The sequence below is a fragment of the Pristis pectinata genome, chromosome 20, assembly GCF_009764475.1.
Source record: "Pristis pectinata isolate sPriPec2 chromosome 20, sPriPec2.1.pri, whole genome shotgun sequence".
NCBI lineage: Eukaryota > Metazoa > Chordata > Chondrichthyes > Rhinopristiformes > Pristidae > Pristis > Pristis pectinata.
The window spans coordinates 1460419-1479904 of record NC_067424.1 but is presented as its reverse complement, the minus strand read 5'-3'; the positions used below and the strand labels follow the sequence as shown (position 1 = coordinate 1479904).

At 46.9% G+C, this 19486-nt stretch overlaps 2 protein-coding genes across 2 annotated transcripts in view; one reads left to right on the top strand and one right to left on the bottom strand.

Annotated features, from left to right (window-relative positions):
• LOC127580814 (P-selectin-like) overlaps positions 1-11027 on the top strand; it is a 44410-nt gene extending 33383 nt beyond the window's left edge. Inside the window, exons 11-13 of the mRNA XM_052034727.1 lie at positions 3395-3556; positions 7545-7635; positions 10597-11027. Coding sequence (XP_051890687.1) covers positions 3395-3556; positions 7545-7635; positions 10597-10615 — 272 coding nt within the window. The 3' untranslated portion in view covers positions 10616-11027. The remainder of the gene's footprint in view (positions 1-3394; positions 3557-7544; positions 7636-10596) is intronic.
• A 3889-nt stretch (positions 11028-14916) lies between these two features.
• LOC127580815 (sushi, von Willebrand factor type A, EGF and pentraxin domain-containing protein 1-like) overlaps positions 14917-19486 on the bottom strand; it is a 28329-nt gene continuing 23759 nt past the window's right edge. The window contains exons 9-11 of the mRNA XM_052034728.1: positions 19267-19446; positions 17196-17375; positions 14917-15244 (exon numbers count right to left, since the gene is read on the bottom strand). Of these exons, the coding sequence (XP_051890688.1) occupies positions 15033-15244; positions 17196-17375; positions 19267-19446 (572 nt within the window). The 3' untranslated portion in view covers positions 14917-15032. The remainder of the gene's footprint in view (positions 15245-17195; positions 17376-19266; positions 19447-19486) is intronic.

The following is a 19486-nucleotide window of genomic DNA, read 5'->3' as shown; positions in this document are numbered from 1 at the left end:
GACAGCGGTGGAAATTATTTCTGTTACCCTTAGATGTCTCTCAGTGACAGTTGATCCTTCCCATACGTGCCTTTGGCTGTAGTCTATAACAGTTCCTTTCTGTGCTACAGCATACCCAGGATGCAGTGACTCAATTTACATAAATTCCAGATGCAAAGGCCCTTTCATTTCCTGTAAACCTTTTGTACGTTGCCAGCCTTTGATTAATCCCAGCAAGGTTTTTAACAGCTGGAGTGGTGAATAGCTGGGCAGAGTAATGCCTGCAAGAGAGCTTGATCTAAATCCTGGAGGTCCGTCCCCAACAGCACTGAAGGGGTAGCTTCTCTGGGAGACTGCTGTGGGACAAGGCAGCCCCCTCATCATCTCAACGGGCACAGGCACGGGCATCAAATGCTGGCCTTGCCAGTCACCCCCAGACCCCGGATGTGACTCTTCAGTTTGGTATTCTTGTTTTGTATTCACTGTCGATGCCTGTTAACAGCAAAACACTTGTTTGTAGCTCAACATTTTGCACTTCATTTCAACCCAAGTTCAATTTTCCCAGAAAAGGAATTAAGAAAAGATCGGTTGTCTGCCATATAGTGTAAAGGAGCAGAATGCACCATGGCTCTGTGTGCCTAGAGCTGGGAGCATGAGTCAACAGTTTCATTGAATTACAGAGGCATAGATAGGGTAGACAGTCAGAATCTTTTTACCAGGGTAGAAATGTCAAATACTAGAGGATGTACATTTAAAATGAGGAGGGAAGGTTTAATGAGGATGTGCAGGGCAATTTTTTTACACAGAGAGTGGTGGGTGCCTAGAACGGGCTGCCAGAGGTGGTGATGGAAGCAGATACAATAGTGGCTTTTTAAGAAGCTTTTAGAAACACATGAATGTGCAGGGAGTGGAGGGATTGGATCATGTGCAGGCAGAAGGGATTTAGTTTAATTTGGTATTGTGCACAGACATTGTGGGCTGAAGGGGCCTGTTCCTGTACTGTACTGTTCTACGCTGTATGTTCTATGAATAAGATGTCATCATTCTATTTAAGAATCCGTGCATCTGTAGTATCAAAGTGGATTGTGCTTAGATCTTGTTCCATCAGCTATTAATATTACACGACATTCATACTTTCTTCCCTGTTGTGGATTCAAGGAGACTCTGAAGATTGGGAAGCGTTCTGATGATTTCATCCTGATGTAGTGTTTCATCCTGAAATGCTGACAAATCATTTCCCCCACAGATGCTGCATGACCCACTGAGTTCCTTCAACAGATTTTTTGTTGCTCCAGATTCCAGCAGCCTGTAGTCTTGTGTTTTTCCGAATGATCTCTGTCCTGTAAAACATTTTGACGTTTTTTTTAACTTACAATTTAATGATTTATTGACTTTAAGTGATCTGGAATATATTTATGGCTCATCACTATTATTCTGGGGAACTTTGAGACAAATAGTTTCCTTGTTGCATTCAGAACGGGTGAGACTCGAGTCGACTGATGCACAGACAAGTCCAACCAACAGGTGGGACTTACAAATTGGGACTTGCTTCATCCTTTGGGGCTGGGAACCTGCCAATCTGCCAGTCTGGTTTGCACACTTCACAGTTCATTCTTAGGCCTGGAACTAGTGATGGTGAAGATTTTCACAGTTAGAATAGAGGGAGCTTTGGCAGTGTGCCTGAGTATAGGTTAACACGGAAATGCAGAAGTCACTGTTAGTGATGTACTGCAGAAATCAGTGAACCTGATCAGAACTTTGGATATTTATGAACTTTCTTTTCCATAAATAAATAAAATAGATAAGGTCAGGAAGTTATGTTGCAGTTTTATAAACTCTAGTTGGGCTGCATCTGGAGTATTACATTCAGTTCTGGGTCACCCCATTACAGGCAGGATGTGGAGGCTTTGGAGAGGGTGCAGAAGAGGTTCACCAGGATGCTGCCTGCATTAGAGGGCGTGAGCTATAAGGTGAGGTTGGACAAATGTGTGTTGTTTTCTCTGGAGCCTCAGAGACTGAGGGGAGACCTGATAGAGGTTTATAAGATTACGAGAGGCATAGACAGACAGCCAGTATCTTTTTCCCAGGTTTGATGCATTTAATACTAGAGGGCATGCATTCGTGAGAGGGGGGTAAGTCCAAAGGAGATAGGTAGGGCAAGCTTTTTTTTACAGAGAGCAATGGGTGCCTGGAATGTGCTGCCAGGGGTGGTAGTGGAGGCAAATATGGTAGAGCCTCTTAGACAGCACATGAATGTGCAGGAAATGGAGGGATGTGGACATTGAGTAGACAGAAGGGATTAGTTTAGTTAGGCATTTAAGTACTAGTTTAATTAGTTAGGCACAACATCTTGGGTCGAAGATTCCTGTGCTGTACTGTTCTATGTTCTGTGTTCTTGGTACATGAAGTATAACTGTGTTTTTAAATATGATGAGCTATAATTACCTCTCCACAAATTCACTCACCCTTATTTGGTTTGCTGTCTGTGAGAACTGAAGGTTCTGAGACTGGCAGCTCGGTCAGTCTGACGACATCACTTGCTGGATGGCTGGGATTCCCTTTGAATTTTTGTATTTTCTTATGGCACAGCGACTTCGTCAATGCCAACTTTCATAGAAACTCCACCAATCCCGTTCCCCCACACTTCCCTGAAACCCATTCTCTCTCTCTCTCATTGCATCCATCATCAAAGATCCCCACCATCTGGGCCATGCCATCTTCTCACAGCTACCATCAGACAGGAGGTACAGAAGCCTGAAGTCCCACGCCACCAGGTTCGGGAACAGCTGCTTCCCTTCAACCATTCGGTTCTTGAACCAACCGGCACAACCTAATCACTACCTCAGTATAACAACACCATGAGCACCTTGCACTACAGTGGACTTTCTTTCTATTTTGCTCTAATTGTGTTCTTTCTTGTAAAAAAATTCTGTATAATTTATGTTTTTCTTGTGAATGCTGCTTATCTGATGCTGTGTGCCTGTGATGCTGCTGACAGTAAGTTTTTCATTGCACCTGTGCACACATGGACTTGCGTAGATGACAATAGATTTGACTTTGACCTGACTTTCCATCAGCTCCCCCGATTTCCCTGTCACCTGCCTACACCAGGGGTAAATCACAGTGGCCAACTAACCGACCAACCAACATGCTTTTGGGATGTGGGAGGGAACTGGATCACCCGAGGGAAACCCCTGCGGTCACAGGGAGAACGTGCAAACTCCACACTGACAGTGCCGGAGGTCAGGATCGAACCGGGTACAGGGGTTGCTCAATGTCATGGGAAGCTTCCTCTGTGGTCAGGAGGGGAGCTGCAAAGATCAATGCGTTAACACCTCCTGGAAGGGATTGGAAAGGGGGAGGGTAACAGTGCTGGTTATTCCTTACTGTCTGTATTTGCTGTGTTACATTTCAGCTACTCCTGAGGACAAGAAAGGGACCACAACTGTACACAGAACAACAGATAACAGGACGCCTTCGACCACCCCCTCAAATGCATCAAGGAGATTGGACAGGGCCCTGATACCTTCCTCAGTCCTGGACCGTGGAAAGAAACAAACATTAGAAGGGGTTTCTGGTAAATGGATCTCTATCAACCTGTAAAGCCCTTCACCCCTCCTTGGCCAGTATATCATTGCAAGGGCCAAGGGTTATGCTGTGTTTGTTCCAGTGGTTGTCTCTGACACAAGGAGATATACTTCACATGATCTCCTGCTGTGTTGAGTCCAGTCCTTTGTCAGATTAGTATTGATTGAAGCTGTTGGAACACCGTGTCCCTGCACCCAATCCCACCATATCCTGCCACCTCGTCACTCAATGCCCCTCAACCTTGGAATATAAAGGAAGCAGGAAAGAACCTAAATAAGGAATTAGGAGGACTAAAGGGGGCTATGAAATGACCTTGGCGAGTAAGGTTAAGAAGAATGTCAAGGCATCTTATACACATATTTAATGCAAGCAGGTAGCTAGGGGATGGATACGTGCACTCAAGGATAAAGGAGGGAGTTTATGCCCGGAACCAGGAGAAGTAGGGAAGGTTTTTAATGAGTTCTTCACATGGGTATTCACCAGGAAGGGCATGGGTGATGGTGAGATCAGGGAGGGCGATGTTAATATTTTAGGGCATGCCAGTATTAAGAAGGTGGATGTTTTGGGTGCATTGAGAAAGATTGTTGGATAAATCCCTGATGGAATCTATCCCAGGATACTGAGGAAGGCCAGGCAGGAGATTGCTGGGGCCTTGACAGAGATCTATGTGGAGACATATAGCATGAAGAAGGCCCTTCAGCCCAACTTGTCCTAGCTGACCAAGTTGTCCACCCGAGCTCGTCCCACTTGCTTGCAGTTGGCCCATATCCCTCTCAATCCTTCCTATCCATGTACCTGTCTAAATGTCTTTTAAACATTGCAATTGTACCCGACTCTACAGTTTCCCCTGGCAGCTTGTTCCATACACCCACCGCCCTCTGTGCGAAAATCTTACCCCTCAGCTTCCCCTTTAAATCCTTCCTATGTTACCTTAACCCTATGCCCTCTAGTTCTAGACAGCTCTACTCTGGGGAAAAGTCTGTGGCCATTCATCTTATCCCTGCCCTTGAGTTTATAAATCTCTATAAGGTCACCCCTCAGTCTCCTATGCTCAAGGGAAAAATGTCCCAGCCTATCCAGCACCTTCTTATAGCTCAAGCCCTCCAGTCCTGGTAACATCCTCGTGAATCGTTTCTTCACCCTCTCTAGCTCAGTGACATCCTTTCTTATAGCTGGGTGACCAGGACTGTGCACAGTATTCCAAGTGTGGTCTCACCAATGCTGTGTACGGTTGCAACATGAATCCTGTACTCAGTAGCCTGACTGATGAAGGCAGGCGTGCCAGAAGCCTTCTCACCACTCTGTGTCGCCATTTTTAGGGAACTATGTACCTGTACACCTAAATCTTTCTGTTCTAGAACACTCCGTTCTGTTCTGGGACCCACTGCTCTGTGATTTTTATAAATGACTTGGATGAGGATGTGGAAGGGTGGGTTAATAAGTTCGTTGATGATACAAAGGTTGGTGGTGTGGTGGATATCGTAGAAGGTTGTTGTAGATTACAACAGGATATTGATAGAATATAGACCTGGGCTGAGAAGTGGCAGATGGAGTTCAACCCAGAAAAGTGTGAAGTGATACACTTCGGAAGATCAAATTTGAAGGCAGAATACAAGGTTAATGGCAGGACTCTTAGCAGTATGGAGGAACAGAGGGATCTTGGGGTCCACGTTCATAGATCCCTCAAGGTTGCAGATTGATAGGGTTGTTCAGAAGGTGTATGGTGTGTTGGCCTTCATTAGTTGGGGTATTGAGTTAAGAGCCGTGAGGTAAGGTTGCAGCTTTATAGAACTCTGGTTAGAACACACTTGGAGTATTGTGTTCAGTTCTGGTCGCCTCATTATAAGAAGGATGTGGAAGCTTTAGAGAGGGTGCAGAGGAGATTTACCAGGATGCTGGCTGGATTGGAGAGCATGTCTTATGAGGATAGGTTGAGCGAGCTGGGGCTTTTCTCTTTGGACAGAAGGAGGATGAGAGGTGACTTGATAGAGGTGTACAAGATGATAAGAGCATAGATCGAGTGGACAGTCAGAGGACTTTTTCCCAGGGCGACAATGGCTAACACGAGGGGACATTATTTTAAGGTGATTGGAAGAAGGCAATAAGGGGGATGTCAAGGGTAAGTTTTTTTACACAGAGAGTGGTGGGTGCGTGGAACGCACTGCTGGCAGAGGTTGTGGGGGCAGACACATTAGGGACATTTAAGAGACTCTTAGCTAGCTATGTGAATGATAGAGAAATGGAGAGCTATGTGGGAGGGAAGGGTTAGATAGATCTTAGAGCAGGATAAAATGTTGGCACAACATTGTGGGCCAAAGGGCCTGTACTGTGCTGCCAGTGTTCTATGTAACGTAAACTAACACTCTACTAGGCCCTATCATTTACTGTGTAAGTCCTGCCCTGGTTTAATTTACCAAAATGCAACACCTCGCACTTGACTGTGTTAAATTCCAATTGATATTCCTTGGCCCACTTCTGAGGTTCATCTAGATCCTGTTGCAACCTTAGACAACCTTCTTCACTGTCCACTCCACTACCAATCTTGGTGTCATCCACTAACTTACCACCTTAACAACATTCTCATCCAAATAATTAATATAAATGACCAACAAAAGTGGACGCAGCCCTGATCCCTGAGGCACACCACTGTCACAGGCCTCCAGTCTGACAGAGAATCGGAACCACCCACCCTTGACATTCAGTGGCATCACTCTTTGCCAAGTCCCCCGCCATCAGCATCCTGGGGGTCACCACTGACAAACTCAACTGGACCAGCCACATAAATATTGTGGCTACAAGAGCAGGTCAGGGGCTGGGAGTTCTGTATTGAGGTACTCACCTCCTGACAGCCCAAGGTCTTGAACTATCTACAAAGCACAAGTCAGGAGTGTAATGGAACACTCTCCACTAGACTGGATGAGTTTAGCACTGAGAAACTTGACACCATTCAGGACGAAGCAGTCTGCACCCCATCACCACCCTAAAGGTGCAGTGGCTACAGTGAGTGCCACCTAAAATGAACCTCAGTAACTTGCCCAGGCTACTCTGAAGTACCTCCCCAATTCGTGGCCTCTAGTACCAAGGACAAAGGCAGCAGGTGCATGGCAACATCACCACTTGCAGGTTCCCCTCCAAAGTCGCACAGCACCCTGAGTTGGAAATATATCACTTCCTTCACTGTTGCTGGGTTTAAATACTGGAACTTCCTACCCAACAACTCAGAAGGCCGGCAACAGTTCAAGCACACGGTTCCCACCACCTTCTCAGAGGCCACGGGGCATGAGCAAGAGGAAGCATAAACTATATAACATTGGAGCAGGAAGTCCACTCACCCTTCAGCCTGCTCTGCCATTCACAGGACCACAGCACCTTCCTGCACCATCCACAGACCCCTTTGATTTCTTTAACATCCAGAATTCTATCCTTCTCCATTTCCAGGGTGGAAATTCACCACCTCAGAGTGAAGACATTTCTCCACAAAAAATTCTAACAGGGCTACCTTTCCCACTTATAAATTGTAACCATGGAGCAGATTGTACAGGTAGGAATTAATTCAGCAGATGATTCCAAAAGTCCTGTCCTTTTCTGCTGACAGGTGAGGTGTCTTCTGATGAACCCTGGCAGATGATGTTATATTTGGTAAGTGTAATAACGTAAACTGCCTAAAGAACTGCTTCCGTGTGCAGTGATCAGTAAGAGCCCATCTGGTAACTATTGTAATGCCAGCTATTGCAGTTTTGGTAACATTGGTGAAACCTTTTGCTGAGCTGGATGGTATCAGCATGGTGTGGAGGAAATGTGAAAGTCCAATTTAATCTTGAGTGGGAGGGAGGCTCGAAAGGCCAAATTTTGCTTCTTTCTTTCATGTTCCTACGATAAAGGCAAGATGTTTGGCACCTCCTCGGTTTGCATGTTGTTGCAGTGAAGTAGGAAGCTGCCTCCATTGCCTGATCTCCACCACGTTGTTTTGGTTCCAGGGATCATTGTTTGCAGCGTATTAGTACCGCTGGTCACCCTCGTCACCACCGTAACCATCGCTACATTCATTTGTCGCAGCAGGAAGCAGGGGTAAGAGAAAACCTTCCACATTTCTCAGTGTCATCTTTGTCAACTCAGTAATAGTAGATGGCACAGTATTGTCAGCTACTGGTTGGTAATGGCTGGTAACTCGTGGGAAAGATCACACGGCACTGTTACAGGAGATCAGGAGGATGATCCCCAGTGCCCGGGGCAACATTTGTTCCTCAAACATAAGTAAAACTTTATAATTTGTCTGTTACCAATTTGTAGTTTATGGGAGCTTGCCATGCGTAAATTGGCTGTTGTACTTCCAATGTCATAACAGTGAAGCATGCCATTGGCTGTACAGAGCTCCCGGGTGTATCAAGAGCTGGTAAGTAAGTACAGCTCTTGTTTCCTACAAAGGTTGTCCTGGTCTCTATTGAAATACTCATCGCATTTACATCTGCAGCATAATCACTGGCCTGCTGCACAGCTGGACATCTGATCTACTGCTGGGCACTGGCCTCCACAGCTGGGTACTCAACTGCTCCACAGCTGCACTTCCCTAATCTGCAGCTGGATCATCCTACCACAACTGGGCACTGGCCTTTACATCTGGGCACTGGCCACAGCTGGGCACTCCATAGTTGCACTGCCCTAATCTCCAGCTGGATCAGCCTGCTCCACAGCTGGGCGCTGGCCTGGCCACCTGGATTTTGGCCTGATCCACAGCTAATCTTTGGCTGGATTCACAGTCAGACATTGGCCTGACCACAGCTGGACACTGGCCCAACCACAACTGGACTGGCCCGACCACAGCTGGGAACATCATTTACTTTTCATTTATGCATATTTTCTTCCACATCGATGCATTTGCATCTCGGAAAGATGAATGTGATTGGTTGCAGAGGCAAGAATGAGATGTTCTTGAAGTCTGAACATGTTATACTGACTGATCAAACACAGAGGGAAACTGCTATTATATTACTTGTGTGCCCAGGCCCTTTGTAGTTACTCCATCTGAACCCCTGAGAATCTTAGACATCTCAGTTGTCACCATTCAGCCTCCACTGTTCCAAGGAAAATGGTTCCAGCCTATCGAGTCTTCCCTCGTAATTACATCGTTCCAGTCCTGGCAACATCTTGGGAATCCCCGCTGCACCTTCTCCGTACAACCACATTGTTCCTGTAGCTGGAGACCAGGACTGGGTGTGGACCTCAAGCTGTGACCTGACGCGTGTTGTAGACTGCTCTTGTATGTTGTTGCTTGGATAATAAGAGAAAGCATCCAGTGTGCCTTGTTAACCCCTCTATGGGACTGTCCTGATAACCACAAGGAGCTGTGGCCCTGGATTCCCTTCATGTCCACATTGATCCCATTTATTGTCTATTCCCTTGTCTGGTTGCACCTCCCAAAATGCATCACTTCTCCCTTAGAACACAGACCACAGACCACAGAACAATACAGCACAGGATCAGCCCACCATGTCTGTGCCAAACACAATGTCAAAATAAACTAAAATCCCTTCTGCCTGCACATGGTCCATATCCCTCCACTCCTCGCACATTCATGTGTCTAACAGCCTCTTAAACCCCTCTATCGTATCTGCTTCCACCACCACCCCTGGCAGCCACTTCCAGGCACTCACCACTCTCTGTGTAAAAAAAATATGCCCCACACATCTCCCTTAAACTTTCCCCCTCTCTCCTTAAATACATGCCCTCTAGTATTTGACATTTCTACCCTGGGAAAAAGACTCTGTCTGTCTACTGTATCTGTGCCTCTCATCATTTTATGAACTCCTATCAGGTCTCCCCTGAGCATCCGTCGCTCCAGAGAAAACAACCCTAGTTTGACCAACCTCTCCTTATAGCTCATGCCCTCTAATCCAGGCAGCGTCCTGCTGAACCTCCTGCACCCTTTCCAAAGCCTCCACATCCTTCCTGTAATAGGGCGACCAGAACTGCACACAATACTCCAAGTGTGGCCTGACTACTGTCTTATACAGCTGAAACATATCTTCCTTACTCTTATACTTAATGCCTTGACCGATGAAGGCAAACATGCTGTACGCCTTCTTTACCACCCTACTTTCTTATTGTCATTTTCAGGGAGCTATGCACTTGGACCTCAAGATCCCTCTGTACATCAGTACTGTTCAGGTTCCTGCCATTAACTGTGTACTGTATACTGTAAGCCTTCTTGGGATTGCATCCTTTGTCATTTCCTGTCCAGCTCTCCCTATCCAGCAACAGTCGGAGACCTTCCTCCTCACAGTACATCTGGCAGGCAACTTTTGTATCATTGGAAAACTTCTTTATCATGCTCCCTTACAGTTAGTGGAAAAGCCCATGAGGTCCATAAAAACATGAGGAAGGGGCAAAGTGCTGAACACTGTGGAACTGTAAAACACTTGTCAACTATCGTCAAACTTTGCTTCTGCTGTTAAGCTAATTTTGGATCCAATTGGCTCGTTCCCTTGGGTCATGTGGACTTTTACTATTTTGACAAACTTGCCATATGGGACCTTGTCAAGTGAACTGTTCTCATTAACCCTCCTTGTTCCGTCCTCAAGAATGTCAATCAGATTAATTAGACCTGATCTTCCTTCAATAACTCCTTGTGGACTGTCACTGATTAATCAGAGCCTTCCTAAATGAAGATTTATTAGAGTAATACAGCAGAGAAACAGGCCCTTTGGCCCAGCTGGTCCATGCTGACCAAGATGCCCATTTGAACTGGTCCCATTTGCCCGCCATTGACCCATATCCCTCTAAACCTTTCCTATCCTGTCCTTTGGCAGAATATCATGACCCATGTTACATCTGGGGGTTGGAAAACACTGGCCGCTCTGTTGGAGTGCAGATACAGGAGACTTCTACATTCCTGAGTCCCTGTAACATAAAGTAACGGAACTGTCAGCTCTCAGACTTCACAGTTCACAGTACATTACAAAGCTTTGGTGTTTAAGTGTTCATCACGTTCTACCTTGCTACTAGTTTTGTCCTGTTTTTGTTTCTATTTAGATCCTATAAAATTGGATGAGGAATGAAGAAACAGGTGTGCTGAGCTAGCCGATGCGCAACAGCAGTGATGGTCTTCCACTTGTGGGGACACTCTTGTCCCCAGTTCAATGGGTGAAGTTCACCAGTTCTGCCTGACAATGAAGGGAATCAGAAAGCAAATCAGTTATTGAATCTTCCTGCACTTTCTGTAAAAGAGTTGTAGTTTGTCTAGAAATAACTTTGGAATAGCAATATTTTAAAGAAGTTTCAAATCTATGGTACCAATGACATATTGAAATGGACGTGATGGCCTCTCCCTGTGCTGTAATTATTCCACAGCTCTAGTTCATGCAACTGTCTAACTCTGAGCGTTCAATATTCACCAGCAGCCTGTGATCAGTGTCCTTAGTAAACTGGTTCAGTTCTCTGTGTACCTTCTGTGTTTATTTATTTATTTTAAAACACAAATTCTGTGAGAATGAATTTTTATTCCTTCTCTCATTTTTTTGGTAGTCATTTGTGGAATTCTCTAAGGGCGAATTTCTGTACTTGAGCTGCACTAGTGTGTAGGTACACTGTACTTGGTGTAGAAGGTGTGCAGTGAAGGTTCACCTGACTGGTTCCTGGGACAGTGGCTCTAGCAGATGAAATTAATGGGCTTGGTCTCTTCTGTAGAAGAATGAGAGGGGATCTCATTGAAATATGCAATTCTGAGCAGGCTTTATGGGTTAGATATTGTGGAGATGTTTCCCTGGCTGAGGATTCTAGAACTAGCGGCCAAAGTCTCAAACTAAATGGTAGGTCACTTAGGACTGAGATGGGGAGAAATTTCTTCACTTAGAAGCTGGTGAAACTTTGGGTTAGGGTTAGCCTGTCATTGGTTTCACTCACCTGTGACGGATTTCTCGATATGAGAGGAATTGAGGGATGTGGGGCTGGGACGGGACAATGGACCCTGAGGGAGAAGATCAGTTATGATCTTACTGTTTGGGAGGCTGAATACTCTACTTGTGTTCATCCTCTGACACCCTTCATGTCCAAAAATCCATTGACCTCTGTCCTGCAAACAGATAGTGACCGAGTTTCTTTGTGGGAGAGGATTGCAAAAGTTCAACACCCTCTGACTGAAGAAACTTCTGCTCATCTCAGTCCTGAATGGCTGGCCCCTTGTGAGAATGTGACCCCAGGGTTATGACTTCCTGGCCTGAGGAAACATGCTGGTACCAGGGAGCCTGAAAATCATCCATAAAAATCCAAACCTTTGAAGATGTTTGGAACAAATAATAATTTTACTAAAAAGTTCCTTAACATTGAGGAGAAATATGGGTTGTTCTCTGTCAGAATAGAAATATTAGGCTGTTGAGAGATTAAAAAATTATCCATGAAGGATTATGATTTTAAGTTCATTGTTAAACATAATGCAATCCTAATACTCTTCAATGGTTGACTGTTTTGCCTTTATAATTTAAAATTCTTACCGTTGTGTTAATGATGATTTATTTACTAATTTGGATGGGTATCTTGGTCAGCATGGACCAGTTGGACTGAAGGGCCTGTTTCCGTGCTGTATGGCTCAGACTCTAACTGTGCAGTGAGGGTGTGGTTTGAAGCTGTGCAGCTGTGAAATTTTTCTCCAATTATTCTTTACTAGTTGGAAAATATTGTCGGTCAATGCCAAAGTTTCTCTCCCAGCAGACAGGCGATCTGCCTTCAGAACACGGACTCAGAAAGGTGATCTGGTTGGCGAGTGAATGGGAACAGTTAGAGTGAGAACCTGGACAGAAGAGACGGACGCACGAGAGGGCAGATGCTGGAATCTGGAGCAACAAACACTCTGCTGGAGGAACTCAGCGGGTCGAGCAGCATCAGTGGGGGGAAAGGAATTGTCGATGATTCAGGTCAAAACCCTGCATCAGGACTCATAGACAAAAGAATGTAGGAGGTGCAAAATGCAGAGCAGGAAGACATGGCCGTCAGGTCAGGCTGGGCACCTCCTCCCCTCCCAGAGAGAGAAACAAGGGGAATGAGAAACAAACAACAGAGCCGATCTCACTGCCGGACAACAGATACAGACAGAGGTCCCGTTACCTGCAGTTGTAGAATTCAATATCGAGCCCTGAAGGCTGCACTGTGCCCAGGCAGATGAGGTGCTGTTCCTCGAGCTTGTGTTGGGCCTCACTGTGACAGTGCAGGAGGTCACAGACCGATGGGTCGGGGTGGGAATGGGATGGGGGATTAAAGCGGCAGCGACGGGAAGCTCAGGGTCTCCCCTGTGGACTGGACGCGGGTGTTTCCCCGAAGTGATCACCCAGTGTGTGTCTGGTTTCCCCAGTGTAGGGAGACCACACCGTGAACACTGAATGCAGTGCACTGGGTGGGAAGGAGTGTCAGTGAGTCACTGCTTCACCTGGAGGGTTATCTGGTCCCTGGGGGGTGGGAAGGGGGAGAGGTGAATGGACTGGTGCTGTGGCTCCGAGGGAACGTGCTGTAAGAAGGGGGGTGGGTGGTTGGTGGGAGCCGGAGAATGGACCAGGGAGTCACGCAAGCAATGGTCCTGGTGAAATGCTGAGTGAGGAGGATAGGGGACATTGGATCTGGCGGTGAGACCTCTCTGAAGGTGGTGGAAACTGCAGAGAATGTAGAATGCAGAGGCTGTGGGGAGGGAAGGGTGATCATAAAAACACCAGCCAGACAGCAGCAGAGGTCAGGATCAAACCTGGGCCACTGGAGCTGTGAGTCAGCTGCACTACCTACAGCCAGTGTGCACAGTTCATGATTACGCATATGTACGCGTGGCCACATCTCACGTCTTGCACATTTTTCTGATTATTGGGGTGGAGTTGGAATACGGCACCTCTGCTTGTTCCCCGACCCCGCACAGTCACCCTGCTTGTGGACCAGGACTCAAGGTTGGATCCATGGTAGGTTGGGGGCAGGGATGTCAGGGTGTTGTCTAGTGGTGAAGTTCCAGTGAAAGCTGTGGTGAGGGTGAGTGTGGGACAAGGGTCCGTTGTATCTGAGCCCAGGGCCGAGACCCGTTGGGCTGGTGTGAGTGGCCAACAGTCTTCCAAAAGTATGTGCAAGCAACGGACACTGTGCTGCCTGTACTGAGCGACAGTGCATGCCTGGGTTTCCCACTCATGAGCGGGTCAAACACACAGCATCCAATTCAGTTTGCATAAGTGCATACAGTGTACACCCAACTTAGATTCGCACAGAACACTGGTCCAAGCCAAGGAGTTTCCAGGCTTCCTATGTTCACTCGCTGTGTTTACCTCCAACCAGCAAGAGGTGATGAGGACAGTGAGGGTGAGACTGTGAGGTGGTGGGTGTGTGAAGGGAGTCACTTCTTCAGCCGGGAGCCAGTGGGTCATTGGTCTCTGTGACCTTGATGAACAGCGTCCTATCTTCACCTGGATCCGGTGGTGCTGTTCCTCCAGCAGGTTCAGCTGGGTTCTACTATACCCTTCCCAATGCCCCCCTTCTCATTCTCCCCAAAAACACACTGTCCAGTCAGAGCCTCTGGGCCCCACAGTCCTCCTCCAATTGCCACCAATACTGACATAGGAATTAATGGAGCTCAGGCTGCTAAAATGCACCGATGATAATTGAGAGGTAAATTTACCATAGGAGGTTTCCCACTGAAAATTCAGCAGGATTTAAAATCCGGGTTCAGTTTCTTTCCCCAAATTCTCTTTTGCTCTGAAGCCTAGTTCTGACCCCAGTGATTCGGGGCGTGATTTGTCACCCTGCTCCTTCACCCACTGCCGGCAGGCGGCCTTGTCAGTAACAACATGATGTTGTAACTCTCTCAAAAGATATCTTTTATCTTTGCAGAAAAGATTTACCAGGATGTCGCCTGGACTTGGGGACCTGAGTCACAAGGAGAGGATGCGTAGACTAGGACTTTATTCCCTGGAACATAGGAGGTTGAGGGGTGACCTGATAGAGGTGTATAAGATCGTGAGGGGCATAGATAGGGTGAAGACACACTGTCTTTTTCCCAGTGAGGGAGTGCTAAAAACATTAAGGCATAGGTTTAAGGTCAGAGGTGAGAGATTTAAAAGGGACATCAGAGGCAGCTTCACACAGAGGGTGGTGCGTATTTGGAATGGGCTGCCAGAAATAGTGGTTGAGGCGGGCACATCAGCAACATTTAAAAGCCATCGAGATAAGTCCATGGATAGGAGAGGTTTAGAGGGCTATGGGCCAAACACGGGCAGATGGGACTAGCTCGCTGGGCAACACAGTCGGCATGGATGAGTTGGGCCGAAGGGCCTGTTTCCATGCTGTGTGTCTCCATGACATCACCCTGGCCATAAACAACAAAATCAAAACAGCCCGTTTTTGCCCAACTTTATTTCAGAAGATAAAAATTTAGGTCTTCAGTTGTGTCAATAGAATCAACTTGGGGAATTGTCATTACAGTGTGTTTACAAATAACAATGAAACAACATTTAGGAAGGTTTAGTCATGCTTGGTCTGCTAACAAGTAGTTCAATTCTTTGGAGAAGTTCTCGGTATCTTAAAAGGATATTTCCTTCCCTCTCATGAAGTTGATTTTCCATTTGGATGATATGTGTTTGCTCTTCAATGATGTTGTAACTCTGCTGAATGATATCTTTGATCCTCTCATAGGTTGAGCTCGGAATGATCCATGGACTGGTCTCTGCATAAAAAAGTAGAAGTGATTTTCTGTGAGATCTTTGCCATCTCACCTGTGGGAAATGACGTGGAACTGATGCCAGGGATGTCAGCAAACCCAGATCATTGGGGCTGCTGTCTGCTGGTGGGAACCAACTTCTCTAAACTGTCAGTAGGTGTGCTGGGACCGTGGTGAGTGTGTTTCAGACAAAGCTACAATATACTACCTTGGTTACCCAAGACCCAGACTGTGAGAGTACTGTGTTTCCACCGATGGCAATGGTGCAGTTGATAAAACAAACATCCATCCGACTCGTCCACAGGAAGTCACACGACAATATTGTACGTAAAGATTGAAGTGATTTGGTTCATTCTAGCCCAGTTCCCAATCCATGGGGGTTTATCCACCCTAATGTGCTCCAATATTTCCAGCACTTACTCCTTCCCGATATAGACTTGCTCCAGAGTATCAGTGTACCCCTCCCTTAACTCTCCAGCCTCCCATGTCCTTCTCCCTGGTGAATACCGATTAGACATATTTATTTAGGATCTTGCTCATATTCCCCGGCTCTACACATAGATTACCCCTCTGGTCCCTGAGGGGTATTTCTTCCTTAGCTACCCTCTTGCTTCTATTATACTTGGGCTTTAGGATTCTCTTTAAAACCACTCATGGTTCCTTTCTGCCTTGTGTTTTCTCCGATATTCCCAACAAATCTCAAGTGGCCTGTTTCCCTGATCAAACCTCCCAATATCCTTTGTTAACCAGGGTTCCCTAAACTGACTATCTTTGCCCTCACCCCTACAGGGACCTGCTGGCTCTGAACTCACATATAAAAGTCTCCCACTGATCAGATGTTGTTTTCCCTCCAGCAGCCGCACCCAGTCAACCCCTCCCAGGTCCTGACTTACATGATTGAAATCCACCTTCCCTCCCCCCAGTTCAGGGCCCTAACTACAGGACTAACCTTTTATCCCCCTGATGACCTTGCAGTTTACTGAACTATGGTCACTGTTCCCAGAGGGTTCATCCACTGATCCTTCAATCACTTGCCCACCCTCATTCCCTACCATAAGGTCAGGTGCAGCTCCTAGTAGGGATCCTTATATACTGCTTCAGAAAACCCTCCTCAATAAATCCCTACCCATCTAATCCCCCTGCACCAAGGCAATCGCAACCCATGTTGGGATAGATAAAATCCCCCACTACTACAACCCTATTGTTTTTATACCTTTTCTGTGATCTGCGGACATGCTCGTTCTAATTCCCACTGACTATTGTGAGGTCTACAGTATAACCCCATCAAAATGATCACCACTTTCCTGTTCCTATGTTCTCCCCATACTGGCCGATCCCTCCAGGATATCCTCCCTGAGCACTGCTGTAACACTCTCCCTGATCAGCAGTGGGACACCCCCTCCCCTGTTGTACACCTCTTTGTCACACCTGAAGCTTCAATACCCCAGAGCACTGAGCTGCCAGTCCTGCCCTTCCCTAAACTGTGTTTCTGTAACTGCTACAATATCACCATCCCTGGGAGACACAGGAGAACACAGATGCTGGAGTTTGGAGCGAGAAAACAAACTGCTGGAGATACTCATCAGGTCAAACAGCATCTGTGTGGGGGAAGTGCAGAATATTTATCACATTGGGCAAATGGATCATAATCCCATCTGCTGGTCCACACTCTCAGCTCATCCGCCTCAGCTGTGAGGCTGCAGGCATTAATGCGATTACCCCATCGACCCTCTCACACTTCACAGTCTCCCTACCTACTCTTACCAGCCCAACCCAACCCCAGTCCATCCCAGTCCATCCCAGTCCAGCCTATCCTGGAGAGGCCCAGCCCAGCCATGCGGGTGCCTGTGCCTCGGGGAGGTGGGAGGGACTGTTCAACCTCAGTGTGATCTGGCAACTTCAGCTCCAGGGAGCATTTACCTTTCCTTCTGTCATTAGACCAGTCACGGATCCTTACCTTTCTTGCAGGTGGGTGGGGGATGGCTGAAGTTGTCTTCACCTATACACACACTCTCTCTGTTGCCCACCAGTTTATATCCAGGATGACAGCTGAAACTGAGCTGATCTCCATGGTTGTAGATGGGTTTACATGGTGCAATGTTTGTGTTGTGTAAATTCCTGGGTACATTACAATACACTGCAGAAAAGGAACAGATTAATCTTCACTCAGACGTGGTGGGAAGCAAAATAATCCCTCTTCGTTATTTGTAACAAAGGAAGATTTTACTGATGACGTGTTCGATCAGATGGAGGGAAGTCAGCCTGGCCTCAGTCCCAAACCTTGTGCTCACTTCAGTCTTTAGACATGTTCGGAGCTGATCAGCATTGATTTGATTCGGGTCCTGGGTTCTCCTCATTACCAAACACGATAGGAATCAGCCCCTTGCATTATTCTGGCTCTATCTAGACTGAGATGGAATTGTTCACTAAATGTGGCGCACACTTTGAATACAGATAAATGAAGCAGGAAATGCTGAAATTCTCAGTAGATCAGCCAGGGCTTGTGGGGAGAGAAGCAGGGTCACTGAGCATTCAGCAGTTCTGCTCTGAGGAGAGGCCATCAACATGAAAGGTTGACTCTGTTTCTCTCTGCACACATCTGAACTGCTGAGTGTTTCCAGCACTTTCTGTTTATCTCGGGTTTTGAACAGCTGCAGTATCTGGCTTTAGACAGGAGGCCGGTGTCAGGGGTTCAGTTGAATTTCATTGACTCGGTTGAAGGAGGCCAGGTGACTGGGCTGGAAGTTTTTTGAAATGCCAGCAGCTGCTGTTAACATGGTTTGAGGCATTGGTGGGGGCTGCCCACTCCAGGGTCCCCCTGTGTCCCCACTCTCAGGGAGCTGCAGACTTCACCCCAAGCTCTCTCTGCACTGCAACATTCTTAATGTCCCTGCCATTTACTCTACATGACCTAACAGGGTTTGACCACCCAACGTGACATGAGATAGCTTTGGGAGATAAGCTAAAGGAGAAACCAAAGAGATTCTGCAAACATATTAAAGGCAAGAGAGTAACTAGGGACAGAATAGAACCCCTTAAAGATAAATGAGGTCATCTATGTGTGGAGCCACAGGACATGGGCGAGGTCCGAAACGAATATTTCCCGTCGGTATTTACCGTGGAGAAGGACATGGATGCTGGGGAACTGAGGGAAGTTATCCGTGATATCCTGGAGGGAGCCCACGTTGCAGAAGAGGAGGTGCCGAAGATCTTAAACTGCATAAAGGGAGATAAATCCTGGGGGGCCTGACCGTGTATGGCAGGACATTGTGGGACGCTCGGGAAATAAATTGTGGGATAATATTTGTATCATTGGTAGCGACTGTCGAAGCGCTGGAAGACTGGATGGTGCCTTATGTTAATTGCTTTACTTAAGAAAGGCTGCAAGGAAGAGCCTGGGAAGTACAGGCGGTGAGCCCAACGTGGGTTGTGCATGTATTTTTGGAGGGGATTCTGGGTGATAAGAACTACGTGCATTTGGGAAGGCAAGGCCTGATTAGGGACAGTCAGCACAGCTTTGTCTGTGGGAAATTGTGTCTCAAGAATTCGATTGGGTTTTTGGAAGAGATGACCAAGAAGATAGATAAGGGAAGTGTGGTAGACACCGCCTATGTGGACTTTAGCAAGGCCTTTGACAAGGTACTGCATGGTAGGCTGGTCCATAAAGTGAGATCACATGGATACCCCGGAGCACTGAGCTGCCAGTCCTGCCCTTCCCTCAACCACTTCGATGGTTGTCACAACATCACCATCCCACTGGCTGGTCCACACCTGTGAGGCTGCTGGCATTATGCAGTTACCCTAGCAACCCTCTCACGTTTCACAGTCTCCCTACCTACTCTTACCAGCCCAACCCAACCCCAGTCCATCCCAGTCCAGCCCATCCTGTAGAGGCCCAGCCCAGCCATGCAGGTGCCTGTGCCTCAGGGAGGTGGGAGGGACTGTTCAACCTCATTGTGACCTGGCAACTTCAGCTCCAGGGAGCATTTACCTTTCCTTCTGTCATTAGACCAGTCGCGGATCCTTACCTTTCTTACAGGTGGGTAGGGGATTGCTGAAGTTGTCTTCACCTACACACACACTCTCTCTGTTGCCCACCAGTTTATATCCAGGATTACAGCCGAAACTGAGATGATCTCCATATCTATAGAAGGCTTTATATGGTTTAATGTATCCATTTGGTAAATGTGCGGGTAGACGACAAGTAACTGCAGAAAAGGAACAGATTAGTCTTCACTCGGGGTGGTG